Genomic DNA, 25,250 nt, shown 5'->3' with positions numbered 1-25,250 from the left:
ATGCTAGCAAGCTGACGTGACCATAATAATAGTTAACATGTGTCACATACCAAGTTATATGACTCTAAGGGGTATGGCTGGGGAATTAAAGGGAAAAAACCCCCAAAAAAACAAGTTAGAGTAAAATGGATAGGTTGTGAGCTCAAACCCCGGCCGAGTCATACCAAAGACTATAAAAATGGGAGCCATTACCTCCCTGCTTGGCATTCAGCATTAAGGGTTGGAATTGGGGAATAAATCACCAAAAATGATTCCCGGGCGTGGCCACCGCTGCTGCTGACTGCTCCCCTCAGCTCCCCGGGGGGTTGATCAAGGGTGATGGGTCAAATGCAGAGGATAATTTCACCAGACCTTGTGTGTGTGTGTGTGTGTGTGTGTGTGTGTGTGTGTGTGTGTGTGTGTGTGTGTGTGTGTGTGTGTGTGTGTGTGACAATCATTGGTACAATGTTAACAAATAGCTAAAAATGTTAGCACTTTAGGGTTAGCATGCTAGCAGTTAAAAGGTGTCACATACCAAGTTATATGGCTGTAAGGTCAACGGTTGCAAAATGAGCTCAAAAAGCTAGCACTTTAATGTTAGCATGCTAACATGCTAACATAAACAAGCATACAGTTAGCATGTTTCAAATACTGAGGTATACGACTGTAAGGTGCATGGATGCGGAAATCCGAGGAAAAAGTGTCAAGTTAGAAAAAAAAAATGTTAGCACTTTGTTGTTGTGCAGGAAAGGAAGGAACAGCTGATAGACAACACAAACATCACAACATTGAAGAGGAAGACCCCATCAGACAGACCTGGGCAAAATAGGAAGAAAAATGTAACAATAGAATGCTAGCATGCTAATATTAATAAGCTAACATTAACCGTTGGCTACAATAAATACATTCTAACTAAGGTAATAATAATGGATGTTTCTTAAATAAAATGCCAATAAAATTAAAGTGCAAATGAAAATACAGCTTCAGCACTTTGGTCATAATTTTTGCGCTTAGCAGGAATTGCAATTTAGGGGTAATTTTGCCAATCATTCACAGATATGTAAATATTACATTTTATTATGAATGTGCCTGCTACTACATTACCAATATACTGACAGTGTGTAATGTATATAAAATGCATAAAAATTTTAAAGTGTGCTCTTGTCTCACATAAGGATGTGAATGTTAAGCAAAATTTAAAAAAAAAACTGTATTATTTGTACCTTATTTCATTTTATGTACAACTTTCCGAAATGTTCACTTGAGGAAGACATTTTTATACAAATACATTTTTTTAAAATACAAGAAAAATGCTACAATAGAATGCTAGCATGCTAATATTAATAAGCTAACATTAACAATAGGCTACAATAAATACATTGTAACTAAACTAATAGTAATAAATGTTTCTTAAATAAAATACCAATAACATCAAAGTGCAAATGAAAATACAGTTTCACCACTGTGGTCATAATATTTGCGCTTAACGGGGAATTACAATTTTTGGGGAATTTTCACTCACAAATATGTAAATATTACATTTTATTATGTATGTGCCTGCTACTACATTACCAATATACTGACAGCGAGTACTGTATATAAAATGCATAAAAATGCATAAACATTTTTAAAAGTGTTTTTTTGTCTCACATAAGGATGTACATGATAAGCAAAAAAAAAAAAAAAAGTACAGTTTTATTTCCGCCTTATTTCATGTTAAGTGCAACTTTCCGAAATGTTCACTTGAGGAAGAGATTTATACAAATAAATGAAAAAATGTAAAAAAATCCAAGAAAAATGCTACAATTTAATGCTAGCATGCTGATATTAATAAGTTAACATTAACAGTTGGCTAAAATAAATACATTCTAACCAAACTAATGATAATGAATATTTCCTAAATAAACTGCCAATGAAATTAAAGTGCAAATGAAAATACAGCTTCACCACTTTGGTCATAACTTTTGCGCTTAACGGGGAATTGCAATTTTGGGGGAATTGTGCCTATAAGTTAACATTAACAGTTGGCTAAAATAAATACATTCTAACTAAACTAATGATAATGAATATTTCCTAAATAAACTGCCAATGAAATTAAAGTGCAAATGAAAATACAGCTTCACCACTTTGGTCATAACTTTTGCGCTTAACAGGGAATTGCAATTTTGGGGGAATTTTGCCTATCATTCACAAATATGTAAATATTAAATTGTATTATGAATGTGCCTGCTACTAAATTACCAATATACTGACAGTGAGTACTGTAAATAAAACGCATACAAATGCATAAACATTTAAAATAGTGTGTTTTTGTCTCACAAAAGGATGTGAAAGATAGGCCAAAATCCAAACAAAGTGCAGTATTATTTTACCTTATTTAATTTTATGTGCAATTTCCCGAAATGTTCACTTGAGGAAGAGCTGTATACAAATAAAAAATAATAATAATAAAAATCCATGAAAAATTAATGCTAGCATGCTAATATTAATAAGCTAATATTAACAGTTGGCTAAAATAAATACATTCTAACTAAACTAATAATAATAAATGTTTCCTAAATAAACTGCCGATAAAATCAAAGTGCAAATGAAAATATAGCTTCACCACTTTTGGTCATAATTTTTGCGCTTGACCGGGAATTGCAATTTTCCCGAAATGTTCACTTGAGGAAGAGATGTATACAAATAAATTAACTTTTTTTTTTTTTTTATCCTAGAAAGCGAAAGGGAAGCTTATTTTGATGACATACCGTTTGAGGTGGCGGCAGATGAACTGCAGAGTGTCATGGTTTGGGGGAGGCAGGTTATGCACCAGGGTCTTCAAATGGTCCACTTTGTCCGAGTAGTCCGAGATCTCTGCAGGACACGGAAAGTAAAATGAATTGACTGTGGGGAAACACATTTATTCGCCAAAATTTCCCAGAAAGTCATTCTAATTTAAATTCCAATTGGTAAACAATCCACTTTTTGACACAATCAATCATAACATCTTAATAAAGAAATGAGAAAGGTATGGCATCAGAGGGTTGGTCTTGAACTGGGTTCGGAGCTACGTACGTGAAGACAGAAGAACACACTTCTACAAAGCTGAACATTTTTTGTGGCGTACCTCAGGGATCAATACTGGGACCAAAATTGTTCACTCGCTATTTAAATTACATTTTGTAAAGTTACAAATGTCAGATGATACAACTTTGTTTTGTTCAGTAATACAAATAATAACAGAAGAAATGAACACATAAAAAGATGGTTTGACAAAAAACAGAATCTCTTTGAATCTCAGTTAAACTAAAATAATGCTATTTGGTAACAGTAGAAGAGAAATTCAAACACATTTACAAATAGAGTAGACATTAAACAGGTACAAGAAAACACATTTTTGGGATGTAATAATAGATGACAATTTTAACTGGAAACAAAATGAAAATAGCTCAAGTTGCACCAATTTATAAGACAGGTGACAAACACCAATTTACAAATTTTAGACCTGTTTCTTTACTTCCAAAATGTTCTAAAATCACTGAAAAAGCCTGGGCCCCTGGAGAGGGGGTCCAGACTAAAGGGCAAGGGGGAAAAAAATCATAGCCATAGCACACATCCCTCTTACATGTGGGAAACATCAAACATCAAAGAGGTTAGGGTTAGGATTAGGGTTGGGTTAGGGTTAACTGTGTTACAAAAAAGATCAGTTATAATAATACATCATGTTGGATCCAGACAACATGCAAACTATTTATTTATTGAATCAAAAATATTGAAAATTAGACGATTTGGTGCATTTTCAAACATTTAGCCTAACCCTAAACCCAGTAAATGAAACCAAATTTCTATTTATAATGATTGATGATAAATTGAACTGGAAATTTCATGTAAAAATATGAAACACAAAGTAAAAAGAAACACATCAATAATGAATACAGCAAAACATGTTCTAGACCAAAAATCACTTCATATTCTCTGCTCACTAGTGTTACAATATCTGAGTTATTGTGTAGAAATATGGGAACCAACTACAAATGTACACTTCTTTCATTAACTGTGTTACAAAAAAAGATCAGTTATAATAATACATCATGTTGGATATAGAGAACATACAAACCCTTTATTTATTAAATCACGAATATTGAAATTAGACAATATGGTGCATTTGCAAACAGCTAAAATGATGCAAACTATAACCTGCTCGCCAAGAATGTACAACACTTCTTCTCAACAAAAAAGCAGAATTAAAATCTTCCAGAAAAATGTAATTGAAAACATTCGTACGCACGTACAACACTTAAGACCTTTAGCATGTCAGTACTGTTCAAACTCCAAGTATTCACAAAGTATGTGAAGATGATGTATTTAATATTTGTTTACTTACTATGTTATATTGTTTATTTATTATGTATTTATTCACTGTTCTGTTACAGAGTACAAGGAAATGGGATCAATTTGCTATGGTATGAAAAGGGGTAGGATTAGATAAACTCTGCTTCTTCCTGCTCCTTTTCGGACGTGCTGTAATGAAACAAATTAAAATCTGTGTGCATGTTCCATATAAACCGAAACTGAAACTGAACTGAATATAAAGGCTGCTGTTTGCAGAGCAACTACAAACCCCGTTTCCATATGAGTTGGGAAATTGGGTTAGATGTAAATATAAACAGAATACAATGATTTGCAAATCATTTTCAACCCATATTCAGTTGAATATGCTACAAAGACAACATATTTGATGTTCAAACTGATAAACATTTTTATTTTTGCAAATAATCATTAACTTTAGAATTTCATGCCAGCAAAACGTGACAAAGAAGTTGGGAAAGGTGGCAATAAATACTGAGAAAGTTCAGGAATGCTCATAAAACACTTATTTGGAACATCCCACAGGTATGCAGGCTAATTGGGAACAGGTGGGTGCCATGATTGGGTTTAAAAACAGCTTCCCAAAAAAATGCTCAGTCTTTCACAAGAAAGGATGGGGCGGGGTACACCCCTTTGTCCACAACTGCATGAGCAAATAGTCAAACAGTTTAAGAACAACGTTTCTCAAAGTGCAATTGCAAGAAATTTAGGGATTTCAACATCTACGGTCCATAATATCATCAAAAGGTTCAGAGAATCTGGAGAAATCACTAAACGAAAGCAATTGAATGACCGTGTACTTTGATCCCTCAAAAACCAACATCAATCTCTAAAGGATATCACCAGATGGGCTCAGGAACACTTCAGAAAACCACTGTCACTAAATACAGTTTGTCGCTACATCTGTAAGTGCAAGTTAAAACTCTACTATGCAAAGCGAAAGCCGTTTATCAACAACGTCCAGAAACGCCGCCGGCTTCTCTGGGCCCGAGATCATCTAAGATGGACTGATGCAAAGTGAAAAAGTGTTCTGTGGTCTGACAAGTCCATATTTCCCAATCAAGATCAAACAAACAATACAGGGAGACAGAACAGGATCGCTGACGGGTCTGCCAACTTCTGGCGCCCCTTATAAAAATGGTGAGATACAGGTAAACAATGGGGGGGGGGAATCTTTTTATAAAAAATCGGTCTAAGCCTGGGCCCCTGGAGAGGGGGTCCAGACTAAAGGCCAAGGGGGAAAAAAAAATCATAGCCATAGAACACATCCCTCTTACATGTGGGAAACATCAAAGAGGTTAGGGTTAGGATTAGGGTTGGGTTAGGGTTATCAGTGTTACAAAAAAGATCAGTTATAATATTACATCATGTTGGATATAGAGAACATACAAACTATTTATTTCTTGAATCAAAAATATTGAAAATGATTATTATTATTACTACTATGCTAAGCGAAAGCCGTTTATCAACAACATCCAGAAATGCCGCCGGCTTCTCTTGGCCCGAGATCATCAAAGATGGACTGATGCAAAGTGAAAAAGTGTTCTGTGGTCTGACCAGTCCACATTTCAAATTGTTTTTGGAAATATTCGACATTGTGTCAACCGGACCAAAGGGGAAGGAACCATTCGGACTGTTATCGACGCAAAGTTCAAAAGCCAGCATCTGTGATGGTATGGGGGTGCATTAGTGCCCAAGGCAGGGGTAACTTACACATCTCTGAAGGTACCATTAATGCTGAAAGGTACATACAGGTTTTGGAACAACATATGCTGCCATCTAAGCGCCATCTTTTTCATGGACGCCCCTGCTTATTTCAGCAAGACAATGCCAAGCCACATTCAGCACGTGTTACAACAGCGTGGCTTCGTAAAAAAAGAGTGTGGGTACTTTCCTGGTCCGCCTGCAGTCTAAACCTGTCTCTCATAAGTGGCGCATTATGAAGCGTAAAATACAACAGCGGAGACCCCGGACTGTTCAACGATTGAAGCTCTACATAAAACAAGAATGGGAAAGAATTCCACTTTCAAAGCTTGAACAATTAGTTTCCTCAGTTTCCAAACGTTTATTGAGTGTTGTTAAAAGAAAAGGTGATGTAACACAGTGGTGAACATGCCTTTTCCCAACTACTTTGGCACGTGTTGCAGCCATGAAATTCTAAGTTAATTATTATTTGCAAAAATAAATAAAGTTTATGAGTTTGAACATCAAATATCTTGTCTTTGTAGTGCATTCAACTGAATATGGGTTGAAAAGGATTTGCAAATCATTGTATTCAGTTTATATTTACATCTAACACAATTTCCCCAACTCATATGGAAACGGGGTTTGTATTTCTAAAGGTGGTTTGTGGCACAAAAGTGTAGTAGTGTAACGACTGTTCACTCACTGACTGTCTCCACAATGTCAGAGAAGAAGCCGTAGGGCACCAGAGGCTCAGGAAGCTCACGGAAGAAAAGTTTCAAAGCTCCCGTGATGACGTGGATGTCCTCCCACTCGCTCTCCTCCAAATTAAGCTTCTCCTCTGAGGACACAGACAAGGGGAGTGAGGCAGAGCAGGAGGTGATGAAAGTGTGAAATAGAGCCATCACGTTAGAGAGTCGGCTTGGAGCTGCTGCGTCGAAGTGAGAGAAGACACCAAAAAATGCATCACACAATATTAATAAAGCATTGCAAACATTGAGGCCTGTCCCTTTGTTGCTGACTTCCTCCAGCAGGGGGCAGCCTCGGACTGTCAGGCCATGGCCTGTACACCTGCTGCATGTTGTTACATCAGCAAGCACACGCCTTAGGGACACGGCACACACTCAGCACACTGTCTCTGTGTGTGTGTGTGTGTGTGTGCGTGTGTGTGTGTGTGTGTGTGTGTGCGCGCGTGCGTGCGTGTGCGCGTGCGTGTGCGTGTGTGTGTGTGCGTGTATTTCTAGCCTTCTTGAGACATGAAGAAAGAAAAGGATTTTCCATATGAGGAGGTATGAACAAGTGATGACATGAATCATGGTCCCAATAACATTGCATCTAATACAGTGGTCCCCAACCACCGTACCGCCGCAGAAGAAATTTTTATTAATTTTTATTAAAAAAAATAAATAAATAAATAAATAAAATATATATATTTTTTTTTTTTATCAAATCAACATAAAAAACACAATATACACTTACAATTAGTGCACCAACCACAAAAACCTCCCTTTTTCATGACAAAAACGTCCCTTTTACATGACAAAGAAAAAAAAAAAAAAAAACGGATCCTAATTGACTGTGTGTCACCGTTACAAGTGTCAACATATGAAATAACAAGTGTGTGTAAAAATTTGAAGTGCTACTTCTCTGGCCAACATATGAAATAACAAATGTGTGTAAGAATTCAAAATGCGCCTTCTTTGGCCAAAATTTATTTAAAATAAGTGTATATATAGGGACATACTGTTATAACTTGAAGTAAATAATGAAGATTGAAAACCAATTACAAACAAAAAATAACAAAAAGCAGTCTTTTTCTGACAATGTGTTAACTTTTTTCTTATAAAATTGGGGACAATTTCTCTTATTCTTTTTGTTTCTGTAATATATAAATATTTTCTCGTAAATGTATTCCTTTTTATGTAAAATTATTACTTTTTAATGCAATATGGCAATATTTGTCATATAAAATTATTACTTTTAGCACAACATTGTCAATTTTTTGGTTGTTCTTGTAAAATGACAATTTTTTTGAGTAAAATTAAAACTTTTGTCATAATTTTGCAGAGTAAAATTCTGATTTATATTAAAATATTGCCAACATTTGAAAGTTGTATTATGATATTGTGACTTTTGTCGAGTAAAATTAACAAGTACTTTTATAAAAATGCCAAAATGTTAAGCTTTTCTTGTAAAATTGTGACTGTTATTGAGTAAAAGTCCAACTTTTATCATAATATTGCACAAATCATCAGTTTTTCTTGTAAAATGTTGACTTCAGTTGAGTAAAATTGCGACTTTTATTGTAATACGAGAGGTAAGCATTTTTCGGAGGTCCCAAGAAGGTAACAAATACAATAATGTGTGTGTGTGTGTTCTTGTATTTCTACCCTTCATGAGACATGAAGAAGGAAAAGTATCTTCCAATAACATTGCATCTAATAGACAACGACTCATTTTAAACCCCTGCTGGTGACACCTATCAAAATGAGGGTGGTCCCAAAAAGGAGGGATTTTTCAAATTGACTGTGTGTCGCTTTTAAAAGTGCTCCCCCTCTGGTCAACATATGAAATAACAAGTGTGTGTAAGAAATTGAAATGCACTCCCTTTGGCCAAAATTAATTCAAAATAAATAAATAAATAAATATGTATGTAGAGATATGCTGTAATAACTTGCAGTAAATAATGAAGATTAAAAGCCAATTAAAAAAAAAATTTAAATAACTAAAAGCTGTCTTTTTCTCACAATCTGTCGACTATTTTCTCATAAAATTGGAATCTATTTCTCATTTTTTTCTGTTTCTGTAATATCACAATATTTTCTCATAAATGTATTACTTTTTTACATAAAATTGTTACTTTTCAATGAAAAGTGGTGACATTTGTCATATAAAATTCAGACTTTTATCACAACATTGTCAATTTGTTTTTGTTCTTGTAAAATAGAGACATTTTTGGAGTAAAAATCAAAACTCTTGTCAAAATTTTGCAAAGTAAAATTCTAATTATTATAATAATATTGCCAACATTTTTAAGTTTTCTTATACAATTGTGACTGTTATTGAGGAAAATTTAAATTTTTATCACAATGTTGCACAAATGTTCAGTTTTTCTTGTAAAATTTTGACTTGCATTGAGTAAAATAACGGCTTTTATTATAATACTAGAGGTAGGCGGTTTTCGGAGGTCTGTCTCAAGAAGGTACGAAATACAATAATTTGTGTGTGTTCGTATATTTCTACCCTTCTTGAGACATCAACAAGGAAAAGTATCTTCCATATGAGGAGATGTGAACAAGTTAGGACATACATCATGGTCCCAATACGGAAAACCGTTGCATCTAATAGAGAGCCAAATACTAGAGTCTGTGAACATTGCTCCAAAGTCAGGATTTTTGGTTGATTTAATGTGCATACAAAAGTAAACATTGACAAAGGCAAAGGCAGCAATATATGATAAACAAGACGCTGCTAAATAAGGACTTAATAATAATAATAATAATGGATTAGATTTATATCGCACTTTTCTATTGTTAGATACTCAAAGCGCTCACAGAGAAGTGGGAACCCATCATTCATTCACACCTGGTGGTGGTAAGCTACATCCGTAGCCACAGCTGCCCTGGGGTAGACTGACGGAAGCGTGGCTGCCAGTTTGCGCCTACGGCCCCTCTGACCACCACCAATCATTCATTCATCATTCATTCACCAGTGTGAGCGGCACCGGGGGCAAAGAGTGAAGCGTCCTGCCCAAGGACACAACGGCAGCGATTTGGATGTTAATAGGTGGGAAGCGAACCTGCAACCCTCAGGTTTCTGGCACGGCCGCTTTACCCACTACGCCATGCCGCCTTCCCTATTCATCCTCGAAAAAAAGCAGCCAGGTGAACAGCTGATTTTACCACTTCCTGTGCTGACGTAAGACAACCCATATGTGAGCATAGGATGAAAAAACACACTACGCTACTATGACTATAGAGGCCATTAACAGTTAGTTTCTACAGCTGGGTTGACCAAAGTGGTCCCTGACTCCTTTGTCATCAGCCTTAAGCACATTACAGAAAACAAAAAAATTGTGATCTCATTTGTGGTGACATCTATCAAAATGAGGGTGGTCCCAAAAAGGAGGGACTTTTCAAATTGACTGTGTGTTGCTTTTAAAAGCAACACCCAGTCAACATATGAAATAACAGGTGTGTGTGAGAAATTGAAATGCACTCCATTTAATAAAAAAAGAAATAAAAAATATGTACATAGAGACTGTAATAATTTGACAATTGCAAACAAAAAAAGTAAAAAAGTCCAAAAATAAGTAAATAACTAAAAGTTTACCTTTTTTTACATGTGCATAGTATGTATATATTATTAATTTTGTAAATACAAATATTTATATATCTAGAAAGGGTGGTCCTAAATAGGCATTTTTACAGGTCTCAAGAAGGTAACAAATACAACCATGTGTGAGCGTGTGTGTGTGTACGTATGTGTGTGTGTGTGTGTGTGTGTGTGTGTGTGTGTGTGTGTGTGTGTGTGTGTGTCTGTGTGTGTGTGTGTGTGTGTGTGTGTGTTTGAAGCATTAGACGAGTACAGGACAGAAAGCACAGGACAAACACAAAAGAAACAGTGGCCCAAATAAAGCAACAAATTGTTTTTCTCATACAAAAAGGTTTTTGTATTTCTTTGTTGTGCGTCTACCTTGCACCAACTCTGCAGGGAACATGTAACGACCGTCAGTGGTCACCGCTCGCTCTGAAAGAAGCACACACTTATTCAGCACCTGGTCACCAAACGCTAGGAGGAGTGAATGTGGAGCTGTTCATTAAAAAAAAATAATATATATATATATATATATATATATATATACATATATATATACATATATATATATATATATATATATATATGTATATATATATATATATATATATATATATATATATATATATTATAAAAAAGCTGCATCTGTAATGAAATGACAAGGGACTTACTGTAAAGCTCATCTCTAATTAATTTTGACCTACAATGCTCATTTGAAAACTGGTTATTACATCTTATTAGTGTAGAAATAACAATTTTCAAATAACCATTCTTTGTCAAACAGTTTTAACACTAGCTCTGAAGCAAGGAAACACTTTTGTTTCCACACATCTAGTAGAATGGCATTTATATTCATCTTCATTTTCAAAAATCCAGATTATAATAAGAACTTTTTTTTAAATACGTTTTTAGGCCATTTCCAGGCAACCAGATGCAGCTTTTCCAACCTGTTTCATTATAATTATTATACCAAATAATACATTACAAGAATGGTGATGAATGGAGAATCGGTTCTGAATCAAATAGTCACCCAAGGAATCGGGATGGAATCATTAGGTGCCTCAATATTCACATTTAGGCATGTACTCCCTTAATTACCCCGATTGATGTACTTTCATTTTGGTTTATTCTAATTATTAGTAATAATTACAATAAATCACAATGAAAGTACATCAATTGGGGTAATTCAGGGAGTAAATGCCTCATCAAAAGGTTAAGGCTCCTCCCCCTAAATGTCTGCTTCCTTCTTATTGGTCGACCTGCTGGTGCAGTAACATAAACAAAAAGTAGGTAAATAGTGGTTAAAACAGAAACATGACATTTAAAATGTAAAAATGTACAAATTTTATCTGGGGTCCCCAACACACACACACACACACACACACACACACACACACACACACGTACACACACACACACACACACACAAACACACACACACACACGTCTATATATGTATGTATACATGTATGTATATATGTATGTATTTATATATATCTATGTATATATATATAAATGTATATATATATATATATATACATACGTACATACATATGCATATATATATATATATACATATAACTATACATAAATATATATACATATATACATACATACATATATCGATACACATACGTATATACATATAAATGTATGTATATATACATTTATACATACACATATTTATATACATACATATGTATATTTATATACATACATATATATATACATATACATATATGTACATGTATATACACATACATACATATGTGTATATATACATATACAAACATATATACATACATATACACACACACACACATATATATATATATATATATACACAAACGTTTGTATGTATACGTATATATATATATACAAACGTGTATATATATACATGTGTGTGTGTGTTAAGGCTCCTCCCCCTAAATGTCTGCTTCCTTCTGATTGGTTGACCTGTTGGTGCAGTGACATGAACAAAAAGTAGGTAAATAGTGGTTAAAACAGAAACATGACATTTAAAATGTAAAAATGTACACATTATATCCGGGGTCCCCAAATTGGCCAGGGGCCGGGCTACATACATATATATATATATATATCAATCAATCAATCAATGTTTATTTATATAGCCCCAAATCACAAATGTTTCAAAGGACTGCACAAATCATTACGACTACAACATCCTCGGAAGAACCCACATATATATATATATATATATATATATATATATATATATATATATATTTATATATATATATATATATATATATATATATATATACATACATACATACATATATATATATATATATATATATATATATATATACGTATACATATATATTTATATATATATATATATATATATATATATACATACATATACACACACATATATATATAAACAAAAGGGCTATATAGGGGCCGGGCTATATATATATATATACATATATACACACACACACATATACATCCATATATCTATGCATATATACATATATATACATACATACATATGTATATATATACATACATATGTATATATATACATATATACACACACACACATATATATATATACATACATACATATGTATATATATACATACATATGTATATATATACATATATACACATATATACACACACATATATATATATATATATATATATATATATATATATATATATATATATATGTATATATATATATATATACATATATACAAGCATATGTATATATTTATAGTTAATATCTGGTCCTGTGATGAGCTGGCGACTTGTCCAGGGTGTACCCCGTCTTCCTCCCGGATGCAGCCGAGATAGGCACCATTACCCCCCGCAACCACAAAAAAGGGACAAGCGGTAGAAAATGGATGGATGGATGGCTGTTAATATCTGTCTATTTTCTGTTTTAACATGTCCTATCTACACTTCTGTTCAAATGTAATAATCACTTATTCTGTGAAGATGGGTGAAAATATACCAACACGGTTGGATATATTTTGTGGTGTACCCCAGGGATCAATACTGGGACCAAGATTGTTTAATCTTTATACAAACCACATTTGTAAAGTTAGAAAGGACTTGAAGTTAGTTTTATTTGCAGACGACACAACTGCTTTCTGTTCAGGAGAGAACACACAGAAGATAATACAATAAATAACGGAAGAAATTAACAAATTAAAAAAAATGGTTTGATAAAAACAGACTATCTTTGAATCTCAGTAAAACAAAAATAATGCTATTTGGTAACAGTAGAAAAGAGCATCAGACATGAATACAAATAGACGGAGTAGATATTGAAAGGGTAAAATAAACCTGATTTTTTGGAGTATTAATAGATGATAAAAAATAACTGGAAATCTCATATACAAAACATACAACATAAGGTGGCAAAAAACATTTCAATAATGAATAAAGCAAAATACGTCCTGGGCCAAACATCACTTTATATTCTCTACTGCTTGCTAGTGTTACCATATCTGAGTTATTGTGCAGAAATATGGGGAAACAACTACACATGTGCGCTACATTCGTTAACTGTGTTACAAAAAAGATCAATTAGAATAATACATAATGTTGGATATAGAGAACATACAAACCCTTTATTTATTGAGTCAAAATTATTAAAGTTCGGTGATTTGGTAAAATTGCAAACAGCTAAATTGATGTACAAAGCAAATTATAACCTGCTACCAAAGAATGTACAACTAAAGAGGAGAAATATAACCTTAGAGGAAAATCTCATTCAAAACATTTGTATGCACGTACAACACTTAAAACCATAGCATATCAGTATGTGGAATTAAATTATGGAATGGATTAAGTAAAGAAGTTAAACATTGTGCTGATATGATCCACTTTAAGAGGCCGTTCAAATTAATAGTGCTTCCAAAGTACAAAGAAGAAGAATTGTGAGAAACACGTTCAACATTTTGAAAATAAGATATTCTTCATCTCAGTATGTTAATGATGACTGACTTAATTAAGTACGTATTACAAAACTGTTGTGTTATTCATTCACGGATGTAATTTTGCTGTAAAAAGGGTCAGTGAATGAATGTATATATTTGTGGGCGCTCTGGCGTGGGAAAGGGGCAGGATTAAATAAACTTTGCTTCTTCCTACTCCTTTTCGGACATGATGTATTGTGTACTGAGAAATTATGAAATTTCCTGATGTATAATGTTGTAGGTATGTCATGTTCGAAATAAAGAAAGAAAGAAAGAAAGAAAAGTTTTGGATGATACCACACATTTAGTTACCGATCCAAAAGCAAGTAGTTACAGGATCATACAGTACATTGGTCATATTCAAAGTCCTCATGTGTCCTGGGACGTATTTCTTGACTTTATAAACATAATATACATTTTAAAAAACGAAAAAAGATTTGATGTAATTATAGTAGTATCAACTAGACACTCTACTGTACTTGGTATCATTACAATGGATGTTATGTGTAGAGCCTTTACATTGTGACGCCGGTGAGCTATTGTATCCTACGGTGTGTAGTGAAGCATATTTCTCGTCCTCCAGTGATAATGCTAGTGATTAGAAACTTACTTTATTGGTCACCCTGGAGACCAGTATTTGTGATTTAGAAGTAGCTAAAACTCTGCGGACTGCGGCTGGAAATTAGCCGCTAGCTAGCTAGCCATGTCTTAAAGCACCTCTTCCTGAGGGTGTTTCAGTGTTATAACTTCACCTTTATCTTTACTTTTTACGCCAAAATGCCTCCATTCTCCCTTTTCTGTCTATACCCTGTGTCTGCTTGTAAGTACTATGTTTGCGCACGCTGCCGAACACGATCCTCTGCTCCTAAAAAGACGCGCCGTCATGCTCGTTAAAAAAAAGGGGGTAGGGGACCGGTACTTTTTAAAGGCAGTATAGTACCGAATATGGTTCATTAGTATCGCGGTACTATACTAGTCTCGGTATATTGTATTACCCTCAAATTATCAAATTTAATTTTTTTAAAAGTGTTCCGTACATAACTTTTCCTCCCCGTAACTTCCATTTCAAATCAAACAAAACTAGTAAACTTGTCTGATTGGTAGAAGAGTGGCCACCATGATTTTAACACACACACCTCACAGTTTACAACAAAATGCTCTCAAGCATAAATATAAAGCATATTAAGTTGACATGTCAATCATCGTGCCCACCTTATTGAGCGTGTGAGCAGCTTTGATTACTCCAAAGCCACTTTTTAGCTTCAATTGTGAATAATGTTTTACTGATTTAAAGGTGATTTCGGATGACAATGAAATTCCATATTATTTTTACCACTGTCCTGGGAGATTTCCCATTGTTTTGAAATGCAAATGTTGAGGGCTTGTGAGCACAGTCAAGTAGTTTGGGGAAGAATTGTCACTGTTAGATATAAAAACATATTTGGGAGGAATACGGTTGTGGTCAAAATTATTCAACACCAACACAATTTTGGTGTTTTAGCAAGTTGGACATTTATTCCGTATTTTGTTTATAGTCATATCAAATAAAGATGTGTCAAATAGACAAATGCAACTTAAATTGTAACACTGTATTTTACAAAATACCAAAAAAGGACATCTTTCTTAATATCTCATTGACAAAATGATTCAACCCCCTAGTTACATGCATCTTTAGTACTTAGTAGAACACCCTTTGGCAGTAATTACATCCTTCAAACGTGATACATAACCGGACACAAGCTTCTTGCAACGATCTACAGGTATTTTAGCCCATTCCTCTTGGGCAAAGGCCTCCAGTTCATTCATATTCTTGGGCTTGCGGGCTGCCACTGCCTTCTTCAAGTCCCACCACAGGTTTTCTATAGGATTTAGGTCTGGCGACCTTGAAGGCCACTCCAGAGTCTTCCAGCCCTTCTTCTGCAACCACTCTGATGTTGATTTGGAGATATGTTTGGGATCGTTGTCCTGTTGGAAGGTTCAACGTCTCCCAAGTCTCAGCTTCGTCACTGACTTCATGACATTTGCAGCTAATATATCCTGGTAGGAAATAGAATTCATAATGCCTTGAACGCGCTGGAGATTCCCAGGACCTGAGGCAGAGAAACAGCCCTGGAGCATGATTGACCCCCCACCATGCTTAACAGTAGGCCAGGTGTTCTTCTCTTTGTAAGCTTCATTTTTTCTCCTCCTGACATAACATTGATTCATAGGCCCAAAGAGTTCCAGTTTTGTCTCATCACTCCATAGAACAGTTTCCCAAAACCTTTGGGGTTTGTCCAGGTGATTTTTGGCATACTGGAGTCTATTTCTTGTGCCTGGTAGTCAAAAGTGGGGTGCGCCTGGGAGTTTTGGCATGGAGGCCTTCATCTCGTAGTGCGCGCCTTATTATCTGGGACGAAACCTGCGTTGCCCCCTCTGCAATGTCCTGTTGTAGTTCCTCAGCGGGGGGTTTTCACCACCGTACGCTTCAAATGCCGGACAGCAGTTGCACACAGCATCCTCTTTCTACCACGCCCAGGTAGTGTTTCCACTGTGCCTTTAGCTTTAAACTTGCGAATTATGCTCCCAACTGTGTCTCTTGGAATATGCAATGCCTTTGCTATTTTCTTATATCCATATCCTTTCTTATGAAGAGAAATTACCTCCTCTCTTGACTTCTTTGACCACTCCCTGGACTTCACCATGTTGCAAATACACCATTGACCATCTACAAGAAGCTGAGCGTCACAGTCTTTTTCAATCAGTTTATTGTTGCTCGTTATGGTTCTAATCACATCTACAGGTGTTTTCAACACCTGATTGAAAATACCTTATTCAAATTATGTTCTTAAGAGTTATGATCTTCAAGGGGTTGAATAATTTTGTCAATGAGATATTAAGAGAAATGATACTGTTTGGTATGTTACAAAATCTAATGTTGTAATTCAAGTTGCATTCGTCTATTTAATGCATCTTTATTTGATATGACTATAAACAAAATACGGAATAAATGTCCAACTTGCTAAAACACCAAAATTGTGTGGGGGTTGAATAATTTTGATCACAACTGTATGCTCTGCTCTAACCAACACATTTTGCAGAGAAACAAGGCTAATTTCAGGAAGAAGTATGTCATGCCTGCGTACAATATCACAACAATCCTATGGTTATTGTCAGTACGATCAGAAAACAAAGACAAAAAACAACTACAACCAAATGTAGCAATGGTTATACTGGTGAAAATAAGTACAGCATGCTTGGCAGCTTAATGTACGCCCAAAACTAAAGGGGAGACATGTTACCAAGGTATGCATATAGGCTATTGTTTCAAACCTTTCAAACGTTTTATTAAATTGCAAACATTTGTTTGACCAATTAAGTGGAAATTTCATCGTTTCCCATGGCACACCAAACAATATCTCACGGTACAACATTGGTTGAAAAACAGTGCACTAGGGGTCGTCTTTCTGTGTACATCCATCCATTTTTCTACCGCTTGTCCCTTACGGGGTCGCGATGGGGTGCTGGAACCTACCTGCGAGTAACCTGGGCTCTCTCTCGTTTATTATTTATGACTCATTTGATGACAATTAAGCATACGTTTTTCAGTCCCACTGCTATCCTCACCATGGTTGACCAGGAAACGAAGTTTTTGAATGACCGCCAGGTTCCCAGACACCCTGTAGATGCCATCAGTGTCCAATCCTGCAACATAACATACACAACAATTCAGCTCCTCAGCCTGCAATAACAATTACTCACTAAATGCTTGCACGGGGACCTTTGTTTTTGTTCAGTAAAGTCAACCTGAGTGTGTTTAGTTTAGTTTAGTCATCATTTGAACGGACAATGCACAGAAACATTAAGCTCAAAGACAGATATGTTCTGCATCAGATTATAACTAAATAGCTAATTTCCATCTGCAGTCCCTGGCTACCGAAAATAAAGGGAAACAAAAAACATGCAATACAATTATAACAATACAATTATACAATAGCATGTAATCAAATTAATAAAACGATAGTAGCTGAGATAGGCGCCAGCGCCCCCCGCGACCCCAAAAGGGAATAAGCGGTAGAAAATGGATGGATGGATGGATAACATACCCTCTCATTGACACATACTTACACAATATAGCCACAACATAACTAGACAATACAGGCTTTTGTTCACATCTGTCTTCATTTGTTAAAATAAAACACCATGATTTTAACACACGCACCTCACAGTTTACAACAAAATGCTTTCATACATAAATATAATACATTTTAAGTTGACATGGCAATCATCGTGCCCACCTTAGTGACTGTGTGAGCAGCTTTGATTGCTCCAAATTCACTTTTTAACTTCACTTGTGAATGAAGAGTCATCTGTTAGACTTTTCAAGTTTGTTGTGAGGTCAAGCCATTCCTTTATGGCTTTATAAGAAAAAGCTGATTGTGCAAAAGATGTTTTACATCTGGGTACGCTACATTGCCCCTTGGTGGAGGCTCGTGTGTTTCTAGGATGTAAACTGGACAAAGTGCTTAAGTGGCGCTGGTGCAATGTTAGTGGAGAATGTGAATTAAAACGTAAACATGGCAGTTGGAAACAAAACGTTCAATTTTAAGTAACATGAAGTTCTATCATCAAGATAAAAAATAACCCATATCCAATTCTCACCAGACTTGTCTCAAACGTTTGTATCGATTATGGTTTTAATGTTATTACACTCAAATATTAGCAGTGAATGAGTGAGCTTAATCTTGATTTTAATCATATTCAATAATAATATCTAAACTACTTAATAATCACAAAGATTATTATCGTGGACCCCAAATAAAACAAGTTGAAAAACTTATTGGGGTGTTACCATTTAGTGGTCAATTGTATGGAATATGTACTGTATTGTGCAATCTACTAATAAAAAAAGTTTCAATCAATCAATCAAGGCTTAGGACAGGCTGATTACCAAAATAAATAGTCATCAAATATTCTGCAAAAGACAAGGCTCGTAAAAGAGATGAAAAATAAATTTAAATACTACTAGATGAAGCAACTGAAATGGTATTTCAATGTATGATGAAAGTAGAAATAGTTTGAAAGTTAAATTGACTTTAATGTAAAAATGGTTTTAATTTTGAACAGCTGAGGCTAAACTGACATATTTAGTGGAATGTAGAAATGGTTTGAAAGTTGATATAGTTTAAAGGTTAAAATGGTTTGAGAGGTGAAGAGCAGAAACTCTTGGTTTAGTTAGAATAGTTGACATCCGCAAGGGGTTTAAAAGTAACAGAATCTATACATTTTTGCTGTGTATCCCATTAGCTAAAATACTGGCATAAAACTTAGCATGCTAACAGAGGAACAGCTGGCATACTTCTAACGTGGGACCAAGTAACTAAATCTGTGATTATTAGGCGTAAATGTACAAAATTAGCTAAAATGCTACAATAGAATGATAGCATGCTAGTATTGACAAGCTAACACTAACGGCTGGCATTCTTTTTAAGGAGCATTGACACAATTACGCAAGGCTTAAATGAATACATTCTAACTGAATTAATAATAATACATGTTTCTTAAATAAACAGCCAATAAAAATTCAAGTGCAAATGTATTCACAACGTTGGTCATATTTTTTGCGCTTAACTGGGAATTACAATTTTGGGGGGAATATGTTTTCAAGCTATCTCAATGCAACCAAAAGCTGTTTTAACGTGTAACCTGTTTTTGAAAAAAGTTTCATGATAACTATCGTACCAAATAATACATTGTGAGAATTGGTTTGAATTGAGATTTGAATCTTCATCCCTGGAATCTCAATCTGATCGAATTGTTAAGTGCCCAAAGATTCAAACCCCTATATTGTACGCTCTCTTACGGCTTCTAGTACGTAATAACATAACTACGTACGCAACACATGCACACCCGATAGCTCTGGGTGTTGTTAGCTTCTAATAGCCATTTTGTTTGTTAGCATTAGCTGTCATGGAATCTATCATAACAAAAACATGACTGCACATTTTTCATTGCATCTCTAGGACTGCTTTTGTACGTGCACACGCGCTTCCTGCACATACAGTTGTGGTGGAAAGTTGACATACACTTGTAAAGGACATAATGTCATGGCTGTCTTGAGTTTCCAATTAATTAATAATAATCTGACATCACATGGACAAAGATAAGCGTCGTATTGCAGTGAAACTTGCCAAGGGACATGTAAGCAAATATTAACATTGCTGTATGTATACTTTTGACCCAGGTCACATTTTCAGTAGACCCATAATAAATTCATAAAATAAGCAAACTTCATGAATGTTTTTGTTACCAACAAGTATGTGCTCCAATCACTGTATCACAAAAAATAAAAGTTGTAGAAATGATTGAAAACTCAAGACAGCCACGACATTGTGTTCTTTACAAGTGTATGTAAACTTTTGACCAGGACTGTACATGTTGACCAGACAGGGTGAGTGACCGCCGTAAACAACAATTATTTTAATCAGGCCAGTCATTTTTTTTTCTAAATACAGTAGAGACAATTGTAGAACCAATGTGTTCTGTTAGATGACTAATGGTAACAGAAGCTCGCCAATGGCGTCCTTATTATCTTGTTGCAAGTCGCAAACTTTCAAAATGTATTATTTGGCGAGTAAAAAAAAAAATTCCTTCATTCAAAATGTTATCCATTGAATTCAGCGAGCCAACACGTAAAGATGAAAACAATGTCCTTGGCAGATCTAAAAGAAAAAGACTGCATTTCTTGCAAACTGTCTCTCCCTTTCTCTCTCTCTCTCTCTCTCTCTCTCTCTCTCTCTGGGGAGGGTATAAAAATGCTCTGCAGAAAAATATTTCATCAATATTTCATGTCCTAGCAGAAAACGTCTTTTTATTTGTCCATCACATACTGGAGCGATGAACACGTTTGCACTTGAAGTGTGTGCTGTTGTGCTTTCAGTCTACCTCTCTTCTCCACCGTCTCAGTGCACAGCCTGACGAAGCGAGGGACCGTGCTCCTCTCTCTCTCGCACAGCATCTCCAGACTACAGCCGAACACCTGATCTGAGGGGCGACGACACACACACACACACACACACACGCGTACACACACACACACACACACACACACACACAGAACACATGCACACACACACATTCTTGCATTTGTTACCTTCTTAAGACCTCCAAAAAATGCCTACAGTACCTCTTAAAGACCACCCTTTCTAAATATACAAATAGGTGTATTTATAACATTAATAATATGTACATAGTACGCAAATATAAAAAAGCTTGTTGTGACAAATGAGTTGGAATTTTACAGGAAAAGGGTCACAATTTCACATGAAAAACTTTGAATTTAGGCAGTGTTATAATAAAAGTCATCATTTTCCTCAATGCAAGTCAAAATTTTACAAAAAAAACTGAGCATTTGTGCAATATTGTTGGACGTTTACCCAATAACAGTGGCAGTTTTACAAAAAAAGCTTCAAATGTTGGCAATTTTACGAAAAGAGTCGCAATTTTACGCGACAAAAGTCACCCTTTATATAAGAAAACTTTAAATTATTGGCAATATTATAATAATAATCGGAATTTTACTCACCAACATGACAACAAAAGTCATAATTTCACTCCAAAAATTCCCCCCAAAAAACTCCAAAAGAACAACCAAAAAATTGGTACAATTGTGATAAAAATTTGAAATATATATGACAAATGTCACCATTTTGCATTAAAAATTAATATTTTTACATGAACAAATAATACTTTTACAGGAAAATATTACAGACGCAGAAAGAATATGAGAAATCGTTCCCAAGTTTGAAACAAAAACTGCTCTTAGTTATATTCTATTCTGATTTTTTTTGGTTTGTAATCTTCATTATTTACTTCAAGTTATTACATTATGTCTGTATATATATATATATATATATATATATATATATATATCTTACACACACTTATTTCATATGTTGACCAGAGGAGGAGAATTTCAAATTTTTACACACACTTGTTATTTCATATGTTGACCAGAGGGGGATCAGTTTTAAAAGCGACACACAGTTAATTTGAAAAATCCCTCCTTTTTGGGACCACCCTCATTTTAATAGATTTCACCACCAGGGGTGCAAATGAGATCTTTATTATTTTTTTCCTGTAATTTTCATTAAGGTTGATGACAAAGCAGTCAGGGACCACAGATGGCCCCTGTGCCGCACTTTGGGCAACCTAGTTGTAGAAGCTAACTGTTAACGGCCCCTATAGTCTTAGTAGCGTAGTGTATGTGTTCATTATATGGTCACATATGGGTTGTCTTACGTCATCACAGGAAGTGGTAAAATCAGCTGTTTACCTGGCGGCTTTTTTGTGGGGGATGAATAGGGAAGTCCTTCTTGTTTTATCATATATTGCTGCCTTTGCAATGTTTACTTTTACTGTTTACACATTAAATCAAAAAAAAATTCCTGACTTTGGAGCAATGTTCACAGACTCTAGTATTTGGCTTTTTGTTAGATGCAATGGTTTTCCGTATTGGGACCATGACTTATGTCCTAACTTGTTCACACCTCCTCATATGGAAGATAATTTTCCCTGTTGATGTCTCAAAAAGGGTAGATGAACAAGAACACACACACGCACGCACACCCACGCACACACACACACACACACAGAAACACGGGTTCAGAAGGCTGTAATACGGATTGACTTTCTGAGCGCTGAGAAATTCATGTGGTACATTGAGAGTGGGTACTGGGAGACCACCTCTTGATGATGCAAGGCAACCCATGTGCTGGGCTCTATGTTCTATAGCGTGCATAATTAGTACAAAAAGTTATGCACAAGCTAATGAGGGAATTGGGGCTAAGACTCACTTTTAATTTACACATTTTTTATAAGGTATTATTTCATTCATTTTCTATATGACTTGTGTTTGCACCGGGCTTTGAGCATTCTACAGAGCATACTACAGACTTGTCTTTGCTGACTTTGGGCATACTACAGACAAAGAACCATTCAAACCTATGGACAATATAGAGCAGTGGTGTCCAAACTCAACAGTGCACCTTATAACCCTGTGCGCCTAATGTAAGGAATACGTTTGGTTGAGCTGACCCACCTCAAAGCAGTTTTATTAGGTACGTGGTGCAATGATAAGTGTGACCAGTAGATGACAGTCACACATAAGAGATACGTGTAGACTGCAATATGATGGCAGTCACAAATGAGAGATACAAACCCCGTTTCCATATGAGTTGGGAAATTGTGTTGGATGTAAATATATACGGAATACAATGATTTGCAAATCCTTTTCAACCCATATTCAATTGAATGCACTACAAAGACAAGATATTTGATGTTCAAACTCAAACATTATTTTTTTTTTTCAAATAATAATTAACTTAGAATTTCATGGCTGCAACACGTGCCAAAGCAGTTGGGAAAGGACATGTTCACTACTGTGTTACATCACCTTTTCTTTTAACAACACTCAATAAACATTTGGGAAGTGAAGAAAATAATTGTTGAAGCTTTGAAGCTGGAATTCTTTCCCATTCTTGTTTTATGTAGAGCTTCAGTCATTCAACAGTCCGGGGTCTCCGCTGTCATATTTTACGCTTCATAATGCGCCACACATTTTCGATGGGCGACAGGTCTGGACTGCAGGTGGGCCAGGAAAGTACCCGCACTCTTTTTTTTATGAAGCCACGCTGTTGTAACACTTGTATCGCTGAAATAAGCAGGGGCGTCCATGATAATGTTGCTTGGATGACAACATATGTTGCTTCAAAACCTGCATGGACCTTTCAGCATTAATGTTGCCTTCACAGATGTGTAAGTTACCCATGCCCTGGGCACTAATACACCCCCATACCATCACAGATGCTGGCTTTTGAACTTTGCGTCTATAACAATCCAAATGGTTATTTTCCTCTTTGTTCTGGAGGACACCAGGTCCTTTGTTTCCAAATATAATTTGAAATGTGGACTCGTCAGACCACAGAACACTTTTCCACTTTGCATCAGTCCATTTTAGGTGAGCTTGGGCCCAGCCAAGCCGGCGGGGTTTCAGGATATTGTTGATAAATGTGTTTGGCTTTGCATAGTAGAGTTTTAACTTGCACTTACAGATGTAGCAACCAACTGTAGTTACTGACAGTGGTTTTATGAAGTGTTCCTGAGCCCATGTGGTGATATCCTTTACACACTGATGTCGGTTTTCGATGCAGTAACGCCTGAGGGATCTAAAGTCCGTAATATCATCGCTTACGTGCAATGATTTCTCCAGATTCTCTGAATTTTTTCATGATTTTACAGACCATAAATGGTAAAATCCCTAAACTCCTTGCAATAGCTCGTTGAGAAATGTTGTTCTAAAACTGTTCGACAATTTGCTTACAAAGTGGTGACCCTCACCCCATCCCTGTTTGTGAATTACTGAGCATTTCATGGAAGCTGCTTTTATACCCAATCATGGCACCCACCTGTTCCCAATTAGCCTGCACACCTGTGGGATGTTCCAAATAAGTGTTTGATGAGTATTTCTCAACTTTATCAGTATTTATTGCCATCTTTCCCAACTTCTTTGTCACGTGTTGCTGGCATCAAATTCTAAAGTTAATGATTATTTGCAAAAAAAAATGTTTATCAGTTTGAACATCAAGTATGTTGTCTTTGTAGCATATTCAACTGAATATGGGTTGAAAATAATTTGCAAATCATTGTATTCCGTTTATATTTACATCTAACACAATTTCCCATATGGAAACGGGGTTTGTACGTGTAGACTGCCATAAGATGGCAGTCACACACGAGAAATATGTGTAGACTGCAATATGATGGCAGTCACACATAAGAGATACATGTAGTCTGAAATATGATGGCTGTCACACATAAGAGATACGTGTAGACTGCCATAAGAGGGCAGTCACACATAAGAGATACGTGTAGACTGAAATATGATGGCAGTCACACATAAGAGATACGTGTAGACTGCCGTAT

At 35.5% G+C, this 25,250-nt stretch overlaps 1 protein-coding gene across 6 annotated transcripts in view; it reads right to left on the bottom strand.

Annotated features, from left to right (window-relative positions):
- arhgap9 (Rho GTPase activating protein 9) overlaps window positions 1-25,250 on the bottom strand; it is a 160,925-nt gene that overhangs the window by 4,528 nt on the left and 131,147 nt on the right. For 4 of the 6 annotated variants that reach the window (XM_061886590.1, XM_061886599.1, XM_061886637.1 and 1 more), the window contains 5 exons: window positions 21,213-21,311; window positions 17,895-17,972; window positions 10,708-10,761; window positions 6,719-6,853; window positions 2,730-2,835 (listed from right to left, as the gene is read on the bottom strand). In XM_061886590.1, coding sequence (XP_061742574.1) covers window positions 2,730-2,835; window positions 6,719-6,853; window positions 10,708-10,761; window positions 17,895-17,972; window positions 21,213-21,311 — 472 coding nt within the window. The remainder of the gene's footprint in view (window positions 1-2,729; window positions 2,836-6,718; window positions 6,854-10,707; window positions 10,762-17,894; window positions 17,973-21,212; window positions 21,312-25,250) is intronic. The other 2 variants (XM_061886609.1, XM_061886618.1) reach the window with 1 other exon arrangement.

The sequence above is a fragment of the Nerophis ophidion genome, linkage group LG02 (genome assembly GCF_033978795.1).
Source record: "Nerophis ophidion isolate RoL-2023_Sa linkage group LG02, RoL_Noph_v1.0, whole genome shotgun sequence".
Classification (NCBI taxonomy): Eukaryota; Metazoa; Chordata; class Actinopteri; order Syngnathiformes; family Syngnathidae; genus Nerophis; species Nerophis ophidion.
The sequence above is the reverse complement of the archived record's forward strand: the minus strand, read 5'-3'. Positions and strand labels throughout refer to the sequence as shown.